The 25,209-nt window shown below is 42.6% G+C and overlaps 1 protein-coding gene across 1 annotated transcript in view; it reads right to left on the bottom strand.

Annotated features, from left to right (window-relative positions):
• Positions 1–25,209, bottom strand: part of CACNA1H (calcium voltage-gated channel subunit alpha1 H) — a 304,694-nt gene that overhangs the window by 108,629 nt on the left and 170,856 nt on the right. Inside the window, exons 10-13 of the mRNA XM_033914172.1 lie at positions 22,808–22,993; positions 22,125–22,242; positions 8,298–8,453; positions 2,403–2,493 (exon numbers count right to left, since the gene is read on the bottom strand). Coding sequence (XP_033770063.1) covers positions 2,403–2,493; positions 8,298–8,453; positions 22,125–22,242; positions 22,808–22,993 — 551 coding nt within the window. The remainder of the gene's footprint in view (positions 1–2,402; positions 2,494–8,297; positions 8,454–22,124; positions 22,243–22,807; positions 22,994–25,209) is intronic.

The following is a 25,209-nucleotide window of genomic DNA, read 5'->3' as shown; positions in this document are numbered from 1 at the left end:
CACAGTTAATAGGGCCATCTTTGCTGGCTCCATTAAGATTTATTATTTATTTATTTAAAAATCTATATACCGTATATTAATTATACAGTTTAAAATGCTTACAATCCTAAAACACAATTGTCACCTTCCATTCAAGGAGGGGAGGGAACTGGGGGTTGTATGAGTAGGATGGAATTGGTTATATGGAAATGTAATAAATTGAATATAAAATAAAAAGAATGGGGGGTAGGGAAGGAGGATGGGGGAAGGGAATAGGGGGGTGTAGGAGGGTTGAAATAGGTCATATGGAAATATATTTTGGAGGAATGATAGAAATATATATGGAAATGTCATAATTGTGAATTTTATGTATTTGTTTTATATTATTATATATTTACTTGTTTCCTTCAATAAAATGTTATAATTTAAAAGGGAAGGGGGGGGGTGAAAGGGGGGAATAGGATTTGTCTTATAAAATATTTGGAGGAATGATAGTATTTCATGGAATATATAGATTTGAATTTTCAAAATTAGTGAAATTATTTGTAATGCATATCTATTTGTATTATATAATTGTTTTACTTTGTTCCTTCAATAAAAATGTTTGAAAGTAAAACACAATTGCAGAACAAAAACGGAAAAACTTAACACAAACAACTGAGTTTTCAGCCTTTTTCCTGAAATCCATCCTCCCATCACAAAATTCCAGGCAACGCATCCCAAAGTTTAGCACTTTCCACATGCAGCATCGCTGCACCAATCCCCAAATGAGAGATTGACATCTTGCCCTCTAAGCTCCGTTTCGGACTCTTTTCTCATCACAAGCACCGTCTAGGCTGGTAAATTTCAAAAAATCCTTGCAATACAGCTGAGGATCTGAACCCAGACCTGTTGTTATACCACAACACACAGAACGTTCCAGCCTGAGCCATAGGGTCAGGGAACCCGTTCCCCTACAAAACATTTGCTGCAACCATTACCTTCCCTATTTTATCTGGGCTTCTCAATATTCTTCATTTGAACTATAGTTGCCTAACAACACAGGAAAGGGAAAGGAAATGGGACGCAATATTGCTGCCGTCCTGTGGTTACAATCAAAGTGGTTTACATATTACATACAGGCACTGATTTTGTACCTGGGGCGACGGAGAATCAATCGCCTGAAAAGTAATTTGACTTTCCACTGCGGTCTAGGAAAATCCTCTTCCTTAAGAAAATAGAGGGAACAAGGCAAATGAGGCAAGGATGAATTTTATTCAGAGCTCAGTCCTTCTGGGATAAACTGGATTAGCGTCCCCACCTCCACCATAGTTTGGGAGACGGGGTTCGAACTCTGGCTTGCAGATCTGAACCAGTGATAAGACCTTGGAGGCGTCTGTGACAAAAGACATGTCGCTAATGTCTGGTGAGTAAAAAAAGTCAGGTATTTATACTTCCACGGAGTTAGGTTTTATCATCTTGGCGTGTGAGTAAGTGCCCTTAAGTCACAACTAGAAACTTTGTGCTCTCAGTGCGAAGGGACAGAATCCAAAGGTCAGGCAAATGCAGGGCCAGTGCTTGATATCCGTGGCATTGTGGGAGAGTGTGGCACAGTGGTTAAAGCCACAGCCTCAGAACCCTGGGGTTGTGGATTCAAACCCACACTGCTCCTTGTCACCCTGGGCAAGTCACGTAATCCCCCCCCCCCCCCATTGTCCCAGGTACATTAAATAGATTGTGAGCCCACCAGGACAGAGAGGGAAAAATGCTTCAGTATCTAACTAAATTCATGTAAACCGTTTCGAGCTCCCCTGGGAGGACGGTATAGAAAATTGGATAAATAAATAATGTGAAGAGTTTCAGCCTCTGATCACCAGAGCTGGTAGTGTGATGTCATAATGCCTTATTCCACCAATAAGAGCCAACCTCATCAGTGATGTCACAATGGCTCACTTTTACTACATTTTGATTTCTAGAGTGGTGCAGTGGTTAAAACTACAACCTCAACACCCTGATCCTTGTGACCAAGGGCAAGTCACTTAATCTCCCCCCCCCCCCATTGCCCCAGTTACATTAGATAGATTGTAAGCCCACCAGGACAGGGAGGGGAAAATGCTTGAGTACCTGAATAATGGGAGAATGGCAGAGATAAAGAAAACCTAACCAGTCTCTCTTTGGTTAAGGTTCTCTAACACTTGACGGAAACAGCTAATTCCCCCCTCCCCCCCCCCCAGCAACTTTAAAAGCAGGTTATGAATTGATCAGTGAGCAAATGATGTAGAATGCGGGATACACACTGGAAAGAGAAAGCTTAACGGCTCTGTCATCCCACCACACAGGGAACTGTGCCCGGGAAGAGGACCGTCCAATTAAAGGCATATGATGAATTTCAGCACTTTGCATCACCCTCGTTTATTCCAACAAGAAAATCTTCCACATCCTACCAGTGGCTCGGAGGTCTTTGAATTTCTCTAAATCCTCATCGAAGTTGGCCGACGCTTTGTCTTCGTCAGTATCGGACCTGGTTGCATCACCCTGCCAAAAAACAGCAAAGGTTTGGTTTGCAGACTGTTTTCTGGTGAAAGGCAGATATGCTTTTTTCTTGAACCTGTGAGTTCTTATCCCGCAGCTTGTATTTCTTAGTCTAAATTATTTTTATTAAACCAACAGCAATCAGCTACAATAATACCAATCCAGGAAAATAGAAAGAAAAATACCAACTTTTTTCTCTGCTATAATAAATAAACTCTATGACCCCCCAGTTCCTTAATTCCCTGGCCCTCCCCAACAGAATACTGTATGTATTTATTTCAAATGTTTATAGCTTACATATCTAAATATATATATATATATATATATATATATATATGTGAATAGCAGAACCCCCCCCCCACCACCACCACCATAAAACAAATAAAAAAAAACAATCAAATTACTTATTAACATAAATAAATATTTATTTCTAGTTGAGTTTGGACCAGGACTGGAATCTAGTGCCAAGAGCTTTTATTCATAGTGGCCAAGGATTTTTCTTTTCCTGGGTTTTAATTCCCGCTCCCCTCAACATAGCTAGGCTGGTCAGTCAATGGTGCAGCTTAGTTCCTTCCAGAACCTTCTTGGCTGGATATATGAGGTACAGCCACACTATTATCATTCAATGATCGCCTAGTCGCATAGAATAACACTAACCCCCCCCCCCTCTTTTATGAAACTGCGATAGCAGTTTCTAGCGCGGGGAGCTGCGCTGAATGGCCTGTGCTACTCCCAACGCTCATAGGAACTCAACCCTGCAGTGGTGGGTTCAAATTCCACACTGCTCCTTGTGACTCTGGGCAAGTCACTTAATCCCCCCATTGCCCTAGGTACATTAGATAGATTGTGAGCTCGGGATAGATATGGAAAAATGCTTCAGTAAATGAACAAATTCATTTAAACTGTTCTGAGATCCCCTGAAAACTGAATAAATAGTGTGAAAAGATTGAGCTTCTGATAACCAGAGCTGGTATTGTGACAACATAATGCCTCATTCCACCAATAAGAGCCAACCTCATCAGTGATGTCACAATGGCTGGATTGTCCTAGACTTGCATCACTGTTACTACATCTTGATTTCTAGAATGGTGCAGTTGTTAAAGCTACAGCCTCAGCACCCTGGGATTGTGAGTTGAAACCCACATGGCTCCTTGTGACCCTGGGCAAGTCACTTAACCCTCCGATTGCCCCAGGTACATTAGGTAGAGTGTGAGCTTGAGTACCTGAATAATTTGTAATCCACATACAATTGTAGGATATGCAGAATATAAATAAATAATAAATAAATTGAATGTGAGTGGTTCACCGGCTAAAAGGTATGTAACTGGCCAGGAGCCATTCCTGGATGGTTAAACGATGGCGAATGTCCGAGGGAATGCTCCTTACCTTCTCTTGCATGCTAGTACAAAAGGGCGTTGCGGTGGGGGCAGCACGGCTGTATCAGAGGCGTTCCAACTATTCCCGCGCACACTTTATAAAATAAAAGCACTTGGGTGCCCAACTTCCGTATTTAAGTGCCACTATTGATGCTAGCCACAGATATGATGTAAGTGGTCACGCCTAAGGTTTGGCGCACAACTGAAAACTTACGCAAGCATTCTAGAACTGATCTAGCACACAACTCTGCCACCATTGAATGCTAGCTTAGCACTCAGTTTTTTGGGAGCTTAACCTTTTATGCCCTTTATAGAATTTTCCCCCCAAATAGTTTATAAAATTAACTCTTTGGATCGAAGGGCATTTTCGAAAAGGACGTTTACGTCCAACTTGGGACATTTCCCGCAAAACAGCCAAAGCCAGAAACAAAGAAATGTCCATTTTTGAAAGCCGTCCAAAAAAATATATCTAACCCTTAGGACGCCTAACTTTATACCCCATTTTTGACCACAGAAACATCCAAGTTGAAAATGTCCAAATCCAGACCATTTGGACATGGGAGTGGCCATCGTTGTGATGGATTGGCCACATAGACATTCCAGCAAAGCAGTGGGTCATCTTAGAGGGAACTGCTCCGACCTTCACATAAAGGGCGACAGAGGTACATCTTACTATCATATCTCCCTTCTAATTTATGGTGAGTGCTCCAAAACTCCCCCAAAACCTACTAGACCTATCTACCACTCAAATAGCTCACATGACTGCAGGTGGCATCTATATGGCAGTAGAGTAGGATTTTGGCGGCCTCACACCTTCCACCCTAAATGTAGTGGTTAGAGTGACTTATGGGCCTGGGTCCTCCTCTCTGTCGTTCACTAGCTACTGAAGACACTTGTGTGATGCTCCACTAGGCTTTCCCATACCAAGTGCTGCTGTTCTATGTACTCTTTCATTCAGACTTTTTTGGGGTGGGAGGAGGCCAGTGACCAGTGGATGAGTGTGGGGAAGCCATACCTTCATGTATTTAGTGGTTATCAGGTCAGTTTGGGTCCCTTTGTGGCTCTTAAGATGCTTCTAATACAGTTCTAACTCAGAACGTCTAAGTTCCATCTAGGACGTCTTAGAGAAGGTTCGATTGTCACTGCAAGACGTCTAAATTAAGCTCACCCAAAGTCCGCCCAGGAACTCTGGATGCACAGCAGGCAAAAAGCCTTGCTAGATGTCCAGAAAAACGACTTTGAAAATCAGCACTTGGACAGCCCGAGGGTCAATACTGACGGAGGTTGCCATTCAACATATTACTGGAAATTGGAAGGACTATACTAAACTTAATTATACCTTTTGGTGGAATTCAGTTTGTCATATTTATAAAATGGAGAGAATGCTTGCTATACAGCAAGGAAATTATAATAGTTTCAAAAAGATTTGGGGGCCATTGATTGCATATTCTAATGAATAGACACCTTGGACACCTTTTATTTACATAGGACTATATTTAATGTGGGGATGGGGAGGTATGTTATGGGATTTAATGGGTTTATTCCTGATGAATGGGATGGGTGGGGGAGGGGTCTTTTTTATATACATTTGACAATAATTGTTAGAATGTCAAGTGATTTGTACGAATTATCTGATTGAATTTTGTACACTTGTTGCAAGAGTTAAAACTGAATAAAGAATTAAAAAAAAAAAAAAAGAATGTTCAAGTGCCAACTTTTGATGGGTTTTGGACTTCTTTATTTTTTGATTGTGAGCCCCATATTCTTTTACCTACCCTGAGCCTTTTGTGGAAAAAGATTTATTAGGATTTAAAATAAAAAATGATAATTTAGTGGACTCCCTTGTCGAGGCGCATTCCTTTGTGGCTATAATTGATATTAAAAATACTATATTAGCAGTTCTCAACCCAAGGTTTTTTTTTTTTTTTTAAATTAACATTTAATTTATTCCTGTGACCTAGTTCACCTGTCCATTATACGGTATTTATCAATGCTTTTCACAAAGTTGCTTCTCCAAATTCAATACACACTTTGACTGACTACTGTTGTTATCACACTTCCTTCTCAGGTACAAAGAGACTAAGAAACCGAAGAAGCGCGTGCCCTGAATATCTCCACACCTGCCTGCTATTAGTTAGTGTCGTAAAGTGTTAACTCAATGACGTTTTCGATTATATGAAGCTGTATAATTTTTCAAATCTAAAAAAATATTTGCGGTGGGTACTGCACCATTTAGAAAAAACAAAACAAACTGTGTTTGTGCATTCCAATTCTTAAAATAAGATAAGCAAGTCACTTACATGCATTAATGACTTCCTAAAAGTGTGGATTTTGGAGTTAGGCATAGAGAATGACACAGTGAGAGAATTTGTCACTGTCCTCATCCCCACGGTTAAATGCGAGAAACCATCCCCATGTCATTCTTTGAGGAGAGAGGGAAGAATCAGAGCATGAATGGGCCCAGCCGCTGACCCTCAAGCTTTGCATTGAAGAATGCTGGTGTGGAAGGACTAAGGTTGAGATGGACACTAAAGAAGGACACGGGATGGTTTCCAGCCACTGACCCTCAAGCCTTGCATTGAAGAATGCTGATGTGGAAGGACTAAGGTTGAGATGGACACTAAAGAAGGACACGGGATGGTTTCCAGCCACTGACCCTCAAGCCTTGCATTGAAGAATGCTGGTGTGGAAGGACTAAGGTTGAGATGGACACTAAAGAAGGACACGGGATGGTTTCCAGCCACTGACCCTCAAGCCTTGCATTGAAGAATGCTGGTGTGGAAGGACTAAGGTTGAATGGACACTAAAGAAGGATATGGGATGGTTTCCAGCCACTGACCCTCAAGCTTTGCATTGAAGAATGCTGGTGTGGAAGGACTAAGGTTGAGATGGACACTAAAGAAGGACACGGGATGGTTTCCAGCCACTGATCCTCAAGCCTTGCATTGAAGAATGCTGTTGTGGAAGGACTAAGGTTGAAATGGACACTAAAGAAGGATATGGGATGGTTTCCAGCTACTGACCCTCAAGCCTTGCATTGAAGAATGCTGGTGTGGAAGGACTAAAGTTGAGATGGACACTAAAGAAGGACACGGGATGGTTTCTAGCCACTGATCTTCAAGCCTTGCATTGAAGAATGCTGGTGTGGAAGGACTAAGGTTGAGATGGACACTAAAGAAGGACACGGGATGGTTTCCAGCCACTGATCCTCAAGCCTTGCATTGAAGAATGCTGGTGTGGAAGGACTAAGGTTGAGATGGATACCACAGAAGGACAGAAGATGGTTTCCAGCCACTGACTCTCAAGCCTTGCATTGAAGAATGCTGGTGTGGAAGCACTAAGGTTGAGATAGACACTAAAGGACAGGGATGGTTTCCAGCCACCGACCCTCAAGCCTTACATTGAAGAACGCTGGTGTAGAAGGACTGAGGTTGAGATAGACACTAAAGAATGACACAGGATGGTTTCCAGCCACTGACCCCCAAGCCTTGCATTGAAGAATGCTGGTATAGAAGGAATGAGGCTGCGAGAAACACTAAAGAATGACACAGGATGGTTTCCCGCCATTATCCACAGGGACAGGGACAAATTTTGTCACTGTGTCATTCTCAAGGCGTTAGCAACATAACCAACTGCCTCTTCAGACTGATTCCTTAGAACCTGGAATGCTGTTGCAGCTGCCACCATGCCTCCACTGGGCCTGTTGCCGCACTGTTTGTTGTGTAATGCAAGGTAGAGATGCTCCTCTCCCCCCCCCCCACCAAATTATCAGCTTGGAATTTCTGTTCTGGGAAACATCAAGTTGCAAGACACTTTTACTGTAGGGTTAGGGGTGAATCTGGGTGTGGAGAGGGGTCCTGGTGCCCCACACCTTTCATGGAAGTAAACCTCCATCACCCTTTGGTTAGTTATGAGGAATACCCCCTTTGTGGGCTGCGCCATTTTAAATCTGGCCTTACTGGGATTCCAACAGCATGTGTGCATTAGACTAGAAACAGTGGAATACAAGATAAACATTTATTTTAAATCTGAAAAGAGACACAGCCGAAATCCCCAACTTGCCCAGAGATTATGTAACTGCCTCCCATGCTGCTTCCACAGTGGGAAAACTGAACGTGTGGAAAGAGTCTGAGCATAATATTTCCTGTCCCATCTCTCTACAGCACAATATCAAGGGTTGTCTAGTAATTCGAGAGAAAAGTCTAAGCAATAGTCAATAAACGAGTTGTTAGAGACACATCTCCATCCTATCCATTGCTCAACAAACTATGAAGGGTGCTATCGTACTCAAAGGGTTCCTATGTTATGGTTAACTTCCAAACACCATCTAGTCTTTCCAAATTCCCCCATAGCCCACCTCTAACTAAAGCTTAGAAAACTCTGTTCTGTGTCCGAACATACTGTACCAGCAAACACAAAAGAGTTGTTTACCTCTGCTTGGAAACCTTCTACGAGGATGGCCACTAAGAGATTGAAGAGCACGTAATTTCCAAATGTCATTAGAGCCACGAAGTAGAGAGCCGCCCAAGATGAAGTAGACGCCATCCCATTGTAGAGGACAACGTTCCAGTCTTCTTGGGTGAGAATCTGAGGACAAAAGCGCTCTGTGAGTTTCGCTTGAAGGAATTCCTTTTTGCCCTTCCTGTTCTCTTTTGAATCCGGTAATTTAGAGATTCTCTCAAATAGTAATCTAGCTAAATTAAACAAAGACAACGTTTTGACCCCCCCCCCGAGCAATCTGTTTTTTTTTTGTATTGTTTATTGTCCTTGATTTTCATGTATTTTGATGAGAGCATTAAACCAAAGATTCTTAGCCAAATGATCAACACCCACAGGCAAGCTTGTAACATATCAGTTCTCATGGAGAAATACTTCATTAATAGCTTTTATCAAATTAGTTTAATTAATCAGCTAGATTTAGCTGCAGTAGGCTACACCAGAGTCAGAGATGGGTTGGGGAAGGTTTACCAACGTACATATGCATCTCTCCAATAACACAGTCAAAAGAACATAAGAATAGCCATACTGGGTCAGACCAATGGTCCATATAGCCCAGTATCCCGTCTTCACGGAGGCCAATCCAAGTCACATACCTGGCAAAACCCCAAAAAGTAGCAACATTGCGTGCTACCAATCCCCGCAGACTATGGATGTTTCCTCCAGGAACTTGTCCAAACCTTTTTTTAAACCAGCTACATTAACTGCTCTTCCCACATCTACAGACTGACTTATCATGAAAAAGTTCTGTCTACAGAGAGTGATCAATACATACATACTCCGCTCAGAGATATGAAATAGAGAATGACACGGTGGCGGTTTACCCGCGGCCACCGCATTTTAGCCGCGGGTCACCCGCCGAAAACGGGGAAGAAAATTAGCAGTCGCTGCGGCGACGGGGACAAGGCCATTCACCGCCCGCGGGGCGGTGAATGGTCTTGTCCCCCGCAGTGAGGCATGAAGGATCGCGCGGTCCCCGCAGCTCACACCCGCCCGCCCAATCGATTCCAGTGTCCAGCCAGCTCTCTCCCCTCTCCTCACCCCAGTCCGCAGATCCTCCTCCTCGGCGACCCGCACGCTACCAGAGAGCCGCGCACACCCGCCGCTGCTCAGCCTCGATCTTCTGCTCTGACGCAACCGGAAACAGGAAGTTGCAGCAGAGCAGAAGATCGAACACTGAGCAGCCGCGCGTGTGCGGCTCCCTGGGAAAGCGCGCAGGTTGCCGAAAAAGAAAACCCACAAACCAAGGTGAGGAGAAGGGAGAGAGCCGGCCAAACACCAGGATCGACCGGGCAGGCAGGTAGTGGCCGCGGGGACCGTGCGATCGCTAGTGTTCCCGGCTCAAATTGGAAGGAGGGAGTGAAAGGAAAAAGGCTTATATGGATGCAGCGGGGACGGTGACGGGGCGGTGAAAGGGATGGCGGTGATGGTGACGGGGCGGTGAAGGGATCGGCGGTGACGGGGCGGTGCAGAGGATGGTGGGCCGGTGACGGGGCGGTGACGGGGACAGATTTTTTCCCCGTGTCATTCTCTAATATGAAACTCAAAAAGAAGGCTGAAAAGCCACCTTTACGAAAAGAGTTCACCTTCCAGTCATTGCGATATTTATATAAATGTTAGATCACTCTCTGAGACTTTGATGGAACAAGATGTCAAATCTATCAAAATGTTTCAACAAATAATTTCAAAAATGTTGCAACAGACACTCTTAAATCTCTTCATTTAGTTGGAATGTATCACTAAATATCTTCATGTGGTTTAAATATATCAAAGTCCATAGTGTGCAAGGATGCGTAATCAAAGATGGTCGATTGTAATGTAATTTTATTATAAGAAATTAAGAGAATCCTGTTATACCCCCTCTTCGGATATAGTTACTAGATGCTCTAATGATCTCAATTGGCATCTGTCAGATTAAGATTGGTGTCAATTATGGTCTAAAACTAACAGACCCTTGTTATCAGCTAGTATGTCTCAGTCTTTACTATTTGTAATGTGGAGAGCAGTTTGGACTCCCTATAAAATGAAAAAGCAAATCTTTCTTCTGAGGATAATTGCTGGCATTGTATGACATCTCAAGGAACGCTTAAACATATGCTTTTCTCCTGTCCTAAGATTCAACCATTCTGGGTCCAAATTTGGTCCTGTATTTGTGAGATAACTGCTTGTACTGCTGATCTTTCATTTGACATGGGCAGGGGAGGGCTTCAATGGCTGGGAGGGTGTAGATGGGCTGGAGTAAGTCTTAACAGAGATTTCGGCAGTGGGAACCCAAGCACAGTACCGGGTAGAGCTTTGGATTCTTGCCCAGAAATAGCTAAGAAGAAGAAGAAAAAAAAAAAAATTTAAATTGAATCAGGTTGGGCAGACTGGATGGACCATTCGGGTCTTTATCTGCCGTCATCTACTATGTTACTATGACATTATCATATTGCGTTCTTTACACCCATGCTTTAAACTTTGTATATGTGAAGGCAAATTGATTGATATCATGATCTCAATAGGCATCCAACAGGTTCTTCAGAATTGGAAACTTTACCTTCTGGTGGAATTCCCTATGCTTATACAAACGTTTTGGACAGCAATGCAGCAGAAAAATCACAATATCATCAGAAGATGTCCGTTCAATCTCTGTGGACCCCCCATGGACGTTTACTTGCTCACGTCATAATTGCTTTAATTTTTATTTATTTATTTTTATGCTGTATGAGCTCTACGTTGCACCACAAACTTTTGTGAACTGTTACTGTTACTGAATGTTTCTCTTTCTTATGTTAATTTTCAATAAAAAAGATTGGAACTAAAAAGAAAAAGTACTTAGCTTGTAATATCGATTTGGGGGGGGGGGGATCCCGATGCGGCCCCGTTTCGGAATCAGCTTCAGGAGACCCGATCAGGTGAATCAAAAGTACTGCATTCAAAGGATGGAAAAGACAATCTATGCCAACTATAATGGCATAATCACTGCTGAGAACGCTCACAAAGATTCAGCCTTCTTTTTGAGTTTCATATCTCTGAGCGGAGTATATATGTATGGATCCCTCTCTGTAGACCGAACTTTTTCATTATAAGTCAGTCTGCTTCAATATATATTGTATATTTTTCTGCCTTCTTTTTTCAGAAAATTTTTTTTCCCTGGGTCTCTAAGGAAACGGATTCTTACCACATCTACGGCAACGTATTCCAGCGCTGAACTATTCTCCTCCTATTGGTTTTAAAAGTATTTCCCTGTAACGTCATCGAGTGTTGTTACGATTCTTGCAGCCTGGGCTTATTAACAGTATAATAGCATTCATTTACACTTTAAGATTGTGGCAGGAGACCAGCTCAAGAATCATGGCAGTCATTAATAACAGCTGAGCTGGGCCAACCCCGGGATGCCGCCCAATGAACTCTCTAATTCACGAGTTAATTGGGGTTGACGTTTTCTGAAAATGTGGCTTGTTTCACAGCAGCTCCCATTTGAAAAGCAGCAAGGTCTCAGATGGCACGTGCGATACGTTGGCAGGACGGCGTGGGGCAGGGGCAAAGGGAGCCGTTGCAATCTTCGCCTTGCAAAAATATCCAGAGGGGCAAAATATGTTTTGATTTGTGCCCTCAATTAGCCTAAGCGGGGATTCTTTGCTGGGATCGAAAAAGGCACAAAGTGCTAGCAAAGCACTCTCTTACCAATTACAACAGAATTAATAGACGTCGGCAGACGGATTAGCCTATTTTTGAAACGCCACCAGACTGATGCAGTATAGCCTTTTTTACATAGGCAGAGAATGGGAAAATATTTGTTCAATAGGGCCCCGAGATGTGAAAAAAACCCACACCTACCTTTTTTCTCTTTTTTTCTTCTTTTCTTTTCTCTTTTCTCTCCTTCTTTTTTCTCCATTAAGTCCTGCCCTTTTGTTCTTTCCCTTAATGTCTCTCTCATTTACTATAATTATTGTATTTCCTCCCTTTTTCCTTCATGTATCTTTTGTTAGTGCGTCCTTATTTAACCTAGTACGTGTTGTAGTTCGTCTAACAGTTTTGTATTTTCATTTTTTAAAAGTTTGTTTTAATGGTAATTCTGTTTGTTGCAATGTTATTTTATCTAGTGCTTTGTACAACGCTTTGCAGAATCGATAAAGCGTTTAATCAAGAAACTAATTAAACAATTAAACAATAAACAATAAACAACCGCCCTATCCAAACAACCTCATCCGGACACAGAAAAACACCCCCCCAATTCACACACCCTCCAATCAAAGAAACCATACGATGGCCTACTAGCCACTCAAGCAGCAAAATTAGATAACCAAATCTCCAACCTACTGATAACCACTCCAGACTACAAGATGTTCAGAAGAGAAATAAAAACTAAACTCTTCAAGAAATCCCTGAAACAGTCTTAACACCAGCTACCTACCTCCCTTCCTCCCACCTACTCCCTATTTCACAGATTTTACCTATCCTAATCCATACCTCTTCTAGAAATCTCCAATGATCTTCCATTGTAACCCTCCGTTTATAACTCTTTTGTAATCCGCCTTGAACCGCAAGATAATGGTGGAATAGAAATCTGTAATGTAATGTAAAACACCACTACTAAAAATTCACATTACTATAAGGAAGTCAGTATTCCTATCTCAACTCCACATTTTCAGATGTTGGACTAATCCATCCCTTGGTTTCTCACGCCGGTGTATCCTAAACGTAGACACTCCACTTTCCTGTGATTTACTGAGCTCCTGCCTGGGTTACAATACACACTGTATACCTCTACCTAGGGTTACCATATGGCTCCATCAAAAGGAGGATGGATTGAGACATCCGGGTTTTACTTCCGTTGCTCTCAATGGAAGTAAAACCCAGATATCTCAAATCTGTCCTCTTTTTTCTGGAGCCCTATGGTAACCCTGCCTCTACAGCTGCTACTTCTCTCTGGAATTCCACACCAAATTATTTAAGAGAAGAATCTTCCTTAATCCACTTTAAATCTAAATTAAAAACTTTTTTGTTTAATGATGCATTTGGAACATAAATGTCCTTCTAAGGACAATCTGAGGATCCGTTTCTTCCCCCCCCCCCCCAATGCAGATTGCGAAAAATTGCAGGCAGACCTTAGGAAATTGGAAGATTTGGCGTCTAAATGGCAGATGAAATTTAATGTGGACAAATGCAAAGTGATGCACATTGGGAAGAATAATCTGAATCATAGTTACCGGATGCTAGGGTCCACCTTGGGAATTAGCACCCAAGAAAAGGATCTGGGTGTCATCATAGACAATATGATGAAATCTTTCACACAATGTGTGGCGGCATCCAAAAAAGCAAACAGGATGCTAGGAATTATTAAAAAAAGGGATGGTTAACAAGACTACGAATGTTATAATGCCCCTGTATCGCTCCATGGTGCAACCTCATCTGGAGTATTGCGTTCAAATCTGGTCTCCTTATCTCAAGAAAGATATAGTGGCGCTAGAAAAGGTTCAAAGAAGAGCGACCAAGATGGTAAAGGGGATGGAACTCCTCTCGTATGAGGAAAGACTAAAACGGTTAGGGCTCTTCAGCTTGGAAAAGAGAAGGCTGAGGGGAGATAGGATTGAAGTCTACAAAATCCTGAGTGGAGTAGAATGTTTACAAGTGGATTGATTTTTCACCCCATCAAAAATGACAAAGAATAGGGGGACACTCGATGAAGTTACAGGGAAATATTTTTAAAACCAATAGGAATAATTTTTTTTTCACTCAGAGACTAGTTAAGCTCTAGCATGTGTTGTCAGAGGATGTGGTAAGAGCGGATAGCGTAGCTGGTTTTAAGAAAGATTTGGACAAGTTCCTGGAGGAAAAGTCCATAGTCTGTTATTGAGAAACACATGGGGGGAAGCCACTGCTTGCCTTGGATCGGTAGCATGGAATGTTGCTACTCTCTGGGATTCTGGAATCTTGCTACTCTTTGGGGATTCTGCATGGAATGTTGCTCCTATTTGGGGTTCCGGAATCTTGCTTACTCTGAGATAATAGAATGTTGCTATTCCTTGGGTTTTGGCCAGGTACTAGGGACTTGGATTGGCCACCGTGAGAATGGGCTACCGGGCTTGATGGACCATTGGTCTGACTCAGTAAGGCTAGTCTTATGTTCCCTTTTATGTTCTTCTCTTAAGATCGTAGTTCTAGCCCTTCTTCCTTTTGTTTCTGTCCGTCCACGATGTTTTGTTGTACAATAATCCCCCAGTGCCGTCTGTATTTGTTAATTTTAACTATAATATATGTATTTCATTTTAACATACACCGCCTAGAAGTCTGATTAGGCGGTATAATAAATTTTAAATAAACTTGGAAACATAGAGGGACATTTTTTGCAAAAAAAAAAAATATCTCTAAGTCCAACTTGGACGTTTCCAGCTGAACATCTAAATTTGAAGGAACAAAAATGGCCATTTTTGAATGGTAAACTGCTGGATGTCCAAATATAATTTTTTTTTTTTTTTTTACAAAAATCGTCCCCGTAGACATCTTGGCCACCGTGATGTCAAACGTTATTCCCTATTTTCGATCAGAAAAACATCCAGGTGGAAAACCTCCTAATCCTGACCATTTGGACCTGGGTGGGGCCATCATAGTAATGGACTGGCCCCTTAGATCAGTGTTTTTCAACCTTTTTTGGGCAAAGGCACACTTGTTTCATGAAAAAAATCACGAGGCACACCACCATTAGAAAATGTTAAAAAATTTAACTCTGTGCCTATATTGACTATATATAAAGTAATTCTCTTGAATAGGAATCAAATAAACACAAAGAAAGTATTTTATAATGCTGCCACCGCCAACAACACCGTTGGCGGCGGTGGCACTCAAGTGGCTAAAGAGCCGCAGTTTGCCGGCCTACGGACAACACTGGAGGGTGGCCAGCTGTGCACCCCCTTGGGACGTAAACCCGGGGTGGGGCAGACCGCCCCCCCCACCCTGATATGCCACTATCTGTACCTCACTCCCTCCCTATGACCAAAAATTCTCCTTTCTTCTATTCCCCGTGTACACAACCATCTCTTTCCCTCCCTTCCTCTCTCCCAAGTCCATTTCTTCTGTGTCCAAAAACGCATTCCCTCCCCCACCTCAGCATCTCTTTCCCTCCCTTCCTCTCTCCCAAGTCCATTTCTTCTGTGTCCAAAAACGCATTCCCTCCCCCACCTCAGCATCTCTTTCCCTCCCTTCCTCTCTCCCAAGTCCATGCCTTCTGTGTCCAAAAACCCATTCCCTCCCCCACCTCAGCATCTCTTTCCCTCCCTTCCTCTCTCCCAAGTTCATGCCTTGTGTCCAAAACGCACTCCCTCCCCCCTTTTGTGTTCCGTGTTTGCCTCCCAGCCCATCTTTGCAACTTTCTCAGCAAAACGAAGCTCAAGCCGCGAGGCTTGTCTTCTGCTTCCTGCCTGCCCTGCCGCGCACAAATAGCCGAACGGAAGTATTCTCCGACGTCAGCGCTGACGTCGGAGGGCAGGCTTTGCTTAAGCCCTCCCTCCGACGTCAGCGCTGACATCGGGGAACGCTTGCGATCGGCTATATGTTAGCTGCAGGGCAGGCAGGAACAGAAGACGAGCCTCGCGGCTCGAGATGTATTGAGCTCTGCGGGTCCTCCGTCCAGCTCTCTCCTGTCCACGTGGGGCGGACCGCCCCTCTCCCTAGACTGGTGGTACTGCCCTGATGGCGGCCCTGACCGTACGGCACACCAGGCAACATCTCGCGGCACACTAGTGTGCCGCGGAACAGCGGTTGAAAAACGCTGCCTTAGATATCCTGATAGAGCAATGGGGCCACCTTAGAGGGCACTGCTGTGAACTTCACATAAAGGGTGCCAGCTGTATATCTCACCATGACCCTCTTATAATTTAGGGTGAGCTTCCCAACCACCCTCCAAAACCCTACTAATCTAATCTTCAAAGAGGAAGTGGGAAAGTAGAAAGTAGAAGGGGGGGGGCAGGGAGAAGCCAGGGGTATAGAGGGTGCTATACATAAGCTTAAACAGTTAATTGTCAAAGAGGTGGGTCTTCAGGTTTTTCCTGAATGCGGTATAGTTTGTCTCTTTCCTGATTGCTTCTGGGAGGTTATTCCAGGTTTTACACCCAGATAAGTTAGCATAGAGTGGAAAATTCGCTTGTAATACCACCCCAGAAGCTCTTATGTCTGAAGGTGGCACCTATATGGCAGTATAGTAAGATTTGAGTGGGCTCACAAGTTCTACCATAAATGCAATGCTTGGAGTGGCTTATGGGCCTGGGTCCTCCTCTCTATAGTTCAATAGCCCACCCACCAGGCTACTTAAAAAATCTGTATGAAGCTCTACTAGGCTTCCCCATACCAAATGTTGCTGTTTTAGGGACAGGTATGTACCTTTTTGTTCTCATTTTAATCAAACGAACCACTTAGATTCACTTCACCTAGGTGGTATATCAAATCAAAATGAGCATGGACATGACCAGAACCTACAGGTTTCAGTACTTTTGGTTTATTTCTTTGATAAAAGGTTTACCCATAATTAAGGGGGGTTGGGAAGGGTGGAGGAGGGAATTGAGGAACTGAAAAAGGGATTTAAATTTGAATATGTATTGAGGTTTATAGTAGATAATTTGAAAATATATATTTTGGAGGAATAGAACTATGTTTGACAAATATATATATATATATATATATATATTTTTTAATTTTACATTTTTATTGAATTTTTTATATAACACAAGTATGCCAATCATAACTTGATGCAGATCAGAGATGATGAAATTGACATTAACAAAGAACAACAAAATATAAACAAGTAATATTAACTCTTATTTAGCCCACAATATTTATGAGATCAAGAAAGGAAATAAGCTTCAAGTCAACTTTTAAATTATATTAGAGTAACGACATAAGATATCCTATCCCAGAGCCAGATGGAAGGCCATACCTAATTAGTCATGGTTACCAAACCTTCTTTAGAACCAATACATTCCAATAACTGTTTGGGCTCAAAAAATAAAAAAATTCTTATTTTGAAATAACACATAACATTTTGAGGGAAATTTAACAAGAAATGTAGCCCCTAGAGCAAGAACTCTTGGATTTAAGGCCAAGAATTCTTTTCTACGTCTCTGGGGTTTTTTTTAGCTAAATCAGTAAACATTTGCACATTAGAGCCCAAAAACTTGTCATTTATATGACGGAAATACAAACGTAAAATAAATTCCCTGTCACTTTCCAAAGCTAATATAAGCAACAAAGTGGTTCTATCAGTCACGACCTCAAGGGAACTTTCTAAATAAGTTGACAAATCCATGTCCATATTTTGAGCTGGTAGCTTTTCGATATGAGTAGACTCCCCTTGTGGCCGTTTAATATTCAGGTAATAAGCTCTCACAATTGGAGGTAAATTCTCCATCGGAATGGCCAAGGTCTCCTGAAAATATTTTCTTACCATCTCTACTGGTGAGATAATAGGACATTTTGGAAAATTCAAAATTCTTAAGTTATTTTTCCGTAGTTGGTTCTCAAAATTTTCCATTTTACGTGATATATAGGAGCTCTCTTTAATCCTTTCATTTGTCCTAACTCCTCTTCTTGCTTCTCCAATTTTTCCTTTAAATTACTTAATGTTATCCTTTGTTGCTCCACCTTAGAAAAGACAGTACCATAGTCCACTTTCAAAGTAGAAAAACTTAATTTCAGGTTGGAGTCCATGACTGCTATGGCCTGCCAGAGTGCTTCCATATCAATCCTTTCAGGCTTTTTCAACTCCCCAAAAATAACAGCTCTCCCTCCCGAAGCACCTCTCACCTCTTCTCCTCTGGTGCAGGGAATTAGCTGACCTTGTTCACCTGCTCTTTCTTCCAAAGAGTCCAGTGCCGACCTTCCTTCTCTAGGTGGCAGGACTCCCTCTAGCCCCTGCATCAGTTCGCTTCCGGGTTGGGGAGGAATTGGCCTTTGCTCCGGGCTCAATGACGCCCGGCTCGGTCCTGCGCTGAGATCGCCCAAAAGTTCCGGGCTCTCCCCCGAAGTGGGACAAGATTCTTCACCCGAGCGGGCAAACGCGCTCTCTATCGACGTCTGCACCAACCGCTGGGAGGCTCCAATCGCCGGAGGGTTAGGGCGAAAAGCTCCCTTCCTCTTCCCCATATTAAAACATGGGGAGAGTCCCCACAGATGCTGGTTTAGACAAGATAAGCAGCGCAGCTCGTTCAGGCGTCCGTTCTCGACGCCATCTTGATCTCTATCCCCTGTTTGACAAATATTTTTATGAATTTAATTGTTATGAGTTATTTTGTATCATACTTTTGTAAACCTGTATATTTGTATAATTCCTTCAATAAAATGTTATAAATTAAAGGGGAGGGGGAAGGGGAAAAAGGGAGGAAGGGAGGGGGGTAGTAGGGGGTTGATTTGGGTCATATGGAAATATATTTTGAAGGAATGATAGAAATATGTATGTAAATATTATAATTGTGAATCTATTTGAATTGAAATCTATTTATATTATATTTAATTTAATGATTTCCTTCAATAAAATGTTATAAATTAAATCACCTATACAAAAAAAAAAAAAGTTGGTAAGTTAAACATTAAGGCCCGGCTTCTCAAAACGGCGCCATTCAGAAGTCGCTGGCAGGTGCTCAGTGGCACCTAAGTTAAGTGTTTTAATTGGCCATTAATAATAATAATAATAATAATAACAACAGTATAAGTTCTATGCGGTTTACAAAAGATTAGAGAAGGTACAGAATAACTGGAATTGAGAGCGGAAAGAGTGAGTGAGTAAGGGGGAGAACAGGTCAGTTGTCTAGGTATTTCAGGAACAGGTATGTTTTTAGACGCTTCCTAAATTCTTCGTAAGAAGTGGGTGAGAGCAATTGGTCTAGGTCTTTACCCCATAGGGCCGCCCGGTGTGAGAGAAGGTGTTCGTGGTGTTTTTTCAGTTTGCAACCTCTAACTGGAGGGGAAACGAAGTTTGAACGTGTGCTTCTCTTGCGCTTGTTGGTAGAGAAGCAGAAAAGGTCCGATATGTATTTGGGGGCTAGTCCATATAATACTTTGAAACAGAGGCAGGCGAATTTAAACTTTATGCCAGTGCAACTGCCGGTAGTAGGGTGTTACTAATAGGGATGGAGGGAGGGTAGGGAAAGGATTCCTTTTATGTTTATATAGTATAATGATAAGATTTTCAAGTTTTTAGCTAAGTGTTGTTCTTATGATTCTTGTACACTTGATGAGAGGTTAAAAATGAATAAAGAAAAATAATGTTGGGAGGGAGGGGGGTTATGGGTTTATATATATACAATTGTTATTTGTCTTGATGGATTTTTCAAGTGTTGTTTCTGAGACTATGTATGGTTCTTTTTTCTTGTACACTTGTTGAACGATTAAAAAGGAATAAAGAAAAAAATAAATTGGCCATTACTTGTGCAGTAATTGACCGCAAGGCACCGACAACAAAAGGCACCTGAATCACATCTGTGCAGATGTTTGCTGGCACCAAACGTCAAAAGAGGAATGAGTGCGGGCAGGGTTGATGTTCTGCGCTGCTAAATATGATTCTACTCTGCTCCTATCCTATCTTCGACACAGACCACGATCCTCAAAACGGCATCATAGTTCGAGTAACGTGCGACCGGTGCTGTTTTTTTTCAGGCAACGGGCCGATTCCAGCACCGTTTTTTTTTTTTTGTTTGTTTTAAATTTAAAGATTTTCACATTATTTAACAAGCATATCATCTTGTACAGAAAGTGCAATTAAGAAAATATAATATTAAAATTACTTTCAATCCAGAAAATAAACCAATCAATAATAGGAAATAATTCTCAACTTAATCGCACACTAGTCCTCAAAATTAGGATCCAAGACTTAAGAATCGGAGTGATTAAAGTAGAAAAAGGCAACCAAACAAAATCTGATACTGAGAAGGAGCTAATTATTTCTTGGACACAGATGTTTCTCCATTTTCAAGGCGCTTCGTAGGAAGGAAGACCGTCAAATGAGCTGGTTCAAAAAACACATATTTCAAAGTATGATACCTTACTACACATTTACAGGGATATCTAAGGAAAAATAAACCCCCAAACTGGGTCACACCAGGTTTCAACATTAGAAATTCCTTTCTTCTCTTTTGAGTCTCTTTAGAGACATCTGGAAAAATTTGGATATGGAAGCCCAGGAAGTCTCTGGCTCTATTTTTAAAGAAAAGTTTAAGGATCCAGAGCCACAGTCAGTAAGAGAGTGGCTGAAATAGCCACTTCTCTGTCTGACTGTTCTAATAAAGCGGAAACATCCAGAGAACTTTCCTGAGGTTTTCCAACATCTTCTTTCTTCTCGCTCTCTCCGAGATTATCTCGGAGAGAGCGAGACCAGAAGGCTTTGAGCATGCGCAAATGCTCAAAGCCTAGTCCAGCTCAGCGCAGGAAGAAGGAGGATCTCTCTTGCACCGCACCGCCCAGCCCAGCCCAACCCAACGAGGGAGGATCTTCGGGCACTGGCACTGGCACATCCTGTGCATTGGTGCTGGTGCCGGTGCCCAATAGGGTAAGAGATGTTTTGCGGTGCTGGGGGGGATGTAGGATCGCAGGGGAGGGGGGGGGGGGGTGACGCGAGCCGGGGGGGGGTGGGAGGATGCCGGTTCGCAGGGGGATGCCGGATTCGAATGAAAAAAAAAATGCTCTCTTGGGTAAGTGAGCGGGGGGGAGGATGCCTGTTCGGAGTAGGCGGGAGGAGGTTTTAGCATGCGCGGTATACGCGTGTGTGCGCTATATTACATTTTTTTAACATAAATTTGTGTTCCCCGCGCGCTATACCCGTGTGCGCGTTTTACACGGGTGCGCGGTATATGGGTGAAAATACGGTATTGTCATCAATTCCTAACATTCAGTTTGTTTTATATATATCTCTATTGATATTCTTCTTATTCCCTCTCTGAGCAATTAAACTTGTGGTGGACAAATCATAACTATACAGACATCAGTCTTCAGAACCTCTTATGAGGTATACAGTGTTCCTCCGTGAATTCGCGGTCCCGGTCATTCGTGGTATTCTCTGACCGCCTCTTCCTGTGCTAAAGTCGGGCTTCACCAATCAGGAGCTGCGTGTCAAAGCAGCTCCTGATTGGTGAAGCCTGACTTTAGTACAGGAAGAGGCGGTCGGAGCACACCGCGAGTGATTTCCTTCACTCGCCGGCGCTCCAGCTGCCCTCTCCTGCCTCTTCAGCTGCCTTCTCCTGCCTCCCCAGGTGAAAAACCATATTCACGGTTTTTTGATATTCGCGGGGGGGGGAGGGGGGTTCCCGGAACGGAACCCCCGCAAATTTCAGGGGAATACTGTATATCATTTCAAGGCTTTACTCTGTAATGCAAATGAGAATTCAAGCATGCAATGTTCCATAATTCTTCATGCTGTGTTGTACATTTATCGAAAAAGGTTTCATTAAAAAAAAAAAAAAAAAAAATTTGCTTCATGCAACCAGAAAAAAAGATTTTTTTTCCGTAACAGCACCCAAAACCTGGAATTCTCTACCTCCTCATCTTCGGGAAGAACTACCTTTAGATAAATATAAAGCCAATCTAAAGACTTTTCTCTTTAAGGATGCCTATAACAAGTAGATATCAGACCGTAGGCATGTACTAACCATCATGTTTCTGTATGTCACTAACGTCTTTTGGTTTTAATGTTATCCCCTTGTATTTAATAGTTATCATATTGTACACCGCTTAGTCAGTTCTTTTTAAACGGTATATCAAATTTTTGATAAAACTTGAACACTTCTATTCTCTTACCTGAAAGACAGTTACAATGGCCCACAGCAAAGAGTCAAAGTTTTTCCGGTCGGGAATTGTGTCTCCACCATCGATCTCCAGGCTAAACTTACATCCAAAGAGATGCATTCCTAGGATGCTACGGATTGAACATAAAATGAAGACAGAGTTGGTGGCAGCAGGGCAGGCTTTCCAGACAAATGACAGGAACATTAGATTCCTTTGCACATCCAGGGTGGGTGGGGGGGGGTGTATTATTTATTTAGAGGTATAAATTTCATAATATTGATGAGTATAATATAATATCATTACTGTTATAGGTTAAGAAGGGATTTAAATTTTTTATTGTAATATTTCTGATGTTAATAGTGTATTTTCATATAGGTTTGTTTTTTTTTCGATTTTTCAAATGTATACATTGTCAAGTTCAAAATATCAATAAAGAAATTAAAAAAAAAAAAAAAAAAAGAAAGCCAGACTAATGGTCCGCCACGATAACAACCAGTAGGACTGTGGAGGGACATTTTCAATAGGTCGACTAAGTACGGTTGCCAGATTTTACTAGAGTACAATCTGGATCCCTCAGACCTGCCCAGTTCAACCCATCCCCCACCCCACCCCACCCCCCGCCGCTTGCTCTCGTCGGGCGGGAGGAAAGCCACGCGTGAAAAAGAAACGATGGACTGACCAACGTGGCTCGGTACCTGAAAATGAAGATGAAGAGCATGAGCAACATACAAAACGTGGCCACGTTATCCATGGTCTTCATCAGGACCACCAACTGACGCCGGAGGGCGGGCATGAAGCGCACCAGCTTGAGGACCCTCAGCAAGCGAAACGTCCTCAGGACAGAGAGGCCTCCGTCTGACTGCCCAATGATCTCCCACACACTGTAGAGGGAACACAACAGTCAGCGGCTCGGCTCAGATCTTTCCACCTGATTTGCCACTCACTAGCTAAGCATAATAGACCACTTCCTCATGGCGACTGCTTTGGGACATCAATACATTATTAATTGGCTCGATAGTCACAGGAAGTTTGCTCCTAACTAAACCAAGAAAACAAGGTGGAATAGACAATCCAGATGAAAATCCAATCCATTCAGCAGTAAATGTAGACAGAATAAACAGTCATAATAGAGTGTAATATATCAGTTCCAAATGTGATGTTGTCAAATGTGATGTTGACAAAACCAACACGATCCATGTTTCAGCCCAAGATGCCTTCTTCAGGGGTCCTTGAAAAAAGCAATAAAGCTGTAAATGTTGTGAAATGGACATATAGGGGTTGGGGAATTTCTTGCAGAGAGAATGAAAGAAGGTATGAACTACCCCATAACACAATATTCCAACTCCAGACTCCGTCTTTCTGGAACAAGCTGCCAGAATCCCTTTCTGACACTGTTCAAGGCCCAGTTAAAAGCCCAGTTAAAAGCCCACCTCTTTGAGATGCTTTCGACTCCTAACTCCTCTCGCCTTGGGTTCTGCATCCCCAACCCTATATGTCGTGTCTGTCTGTCCAAGTTAGATTGTAAGCTCTTCTCAGCAGGGACCGTCTATAAATGTCAGCCCACCTCTTTGAGATACTTTCGACTCCTAACTCCTCTCGCCTTGGGTTCTGCATCCCCAACCCTATATGTTGTGTCTGTCTGTCTAAGTTAGATTGTAAGCTCTTCTGTGTAGGGACCATCTATTACATGTCAAAATATACAGCGCTGCATACCCCTTTCAGCACTATATAAGTGATACACAGTAATAGTAGTATTAGAATAATTTTGCACTCTGTGTCACTGTACAAATGAAGAAGGCTTAAAACCTCAGAAGCAGTGGTACTCTCTCACATTTTGAAAAGAATTCCTATTCAAAAAAAAAAAAAAAATCCACTGTGACAATGACAGATTCTGGGAAAGGTATCTGGAGTCAGACCCCCCAGGGAGAGCCAGTCACCTCTCACCCAGCACAGGGCGACAGTTCGGAGACAGTCGAGACACATCGACATGAAACCCCGAACGTCTCTCGGTGACAGCTCTTCTAACAAGGACTTGGGGGATCCCCAAACCCCCCCCCCCCACCAATCAAATCCAGCCAGGTACATACTGTTAACTCTATGCAAACTCACTTTGACAATCCTGCTTTTTAGCTGTTTTATTTTAATGAAATATGTTGCGGATGGCATTTCTGTACGAGGCACAAAAAATACGATTTGTTGTTTTATTTTCTGGAGTCGATGGGACAATCTGCCAGTTACACAGATGTGCCCAAATATGTAAACATCCTTCACCGCCCATCTGTCATCCTTTCTTAGTGAAACAGAGATGTAAGGAGCGCAAGATTATTTTCTCTTCAGCCTATTAGACTTGGAAAAACGTAATAGTAGAAATGTATCACAGACATCGTTTTTTTTAATGGTAAACTACCTTTCGGTCTGCTGCATTAATAAGTTTGCTGGACTGTACCCAGGAGTCATTCTGAGACATAAGAATATAAGAACATAAGAAGTTGCCTCCGCTGAGTCAGACCAGAGGTCCATCTCGCCCAGCGGTTTGCTCCCGTGGCGGCCCATCAGGCCTATTGCCTGAGCAGTGGTCCCTGACTATTTCTATAACCTACCTCTACTCCTATCTGTACCTCTCAATCCCTTTGTCCTCTAGGAACCTATCCAAACCTTCTTTGAAGCCCTGTAGTGTGCTTCTGCTTATCACAGCCTCCGGAAGCGCGTTCCATGTATCCACCACCCTCTGGGTGAAAAAGAACTTCCTAGCGTTTGTTCTAAACCTGTCCCCTTTCAATTTCTCCGAGTGCCCCCTTGTACTTGTGGTTCCCCATAATCTGAAAAATCTGTCCCTGTCCACTTTTTCTATGCCCTTCAGGATCTTGAAGGTTTCTATCATGTCTCCCCTGAGTCGTCGCTTTTCCAGGGGGAAAAGCCCCAACTTTTTTAGTCTGTCAGTATATGAGAGATTTTCCATACCCTTTATCAGCTTAGTTGCTCTTCTCTGGACTCCCTCAAGTACAGAGGTGATATTTTCTGAAGTCAACGTAGGGAAATTGTCCACTCAACTGGACGCCCCAAAACAGAGTCAAATACTGGAATGGGCAAAAGCTGA

This window comes from Geotrypetes seraphini, chromosome 11, assembly GCF_902459505.1.
Source record: "Geotrypetes seraphini chromosome 11, aGeoSer1.1, whole genome shotgun sequence".
Lineage (NCBI taxonomy): Eukaryota > Metazoa > Chordata > Amphibia > Gymnophiona > Dermophiidae > Geotrypetes > Geotrypetes seraphini.
The sequence above is the reverse complement of the archived record's forward strand: the minus strand, read 5'-3'. Positions and strand labels throughout refer to the sequence as shown.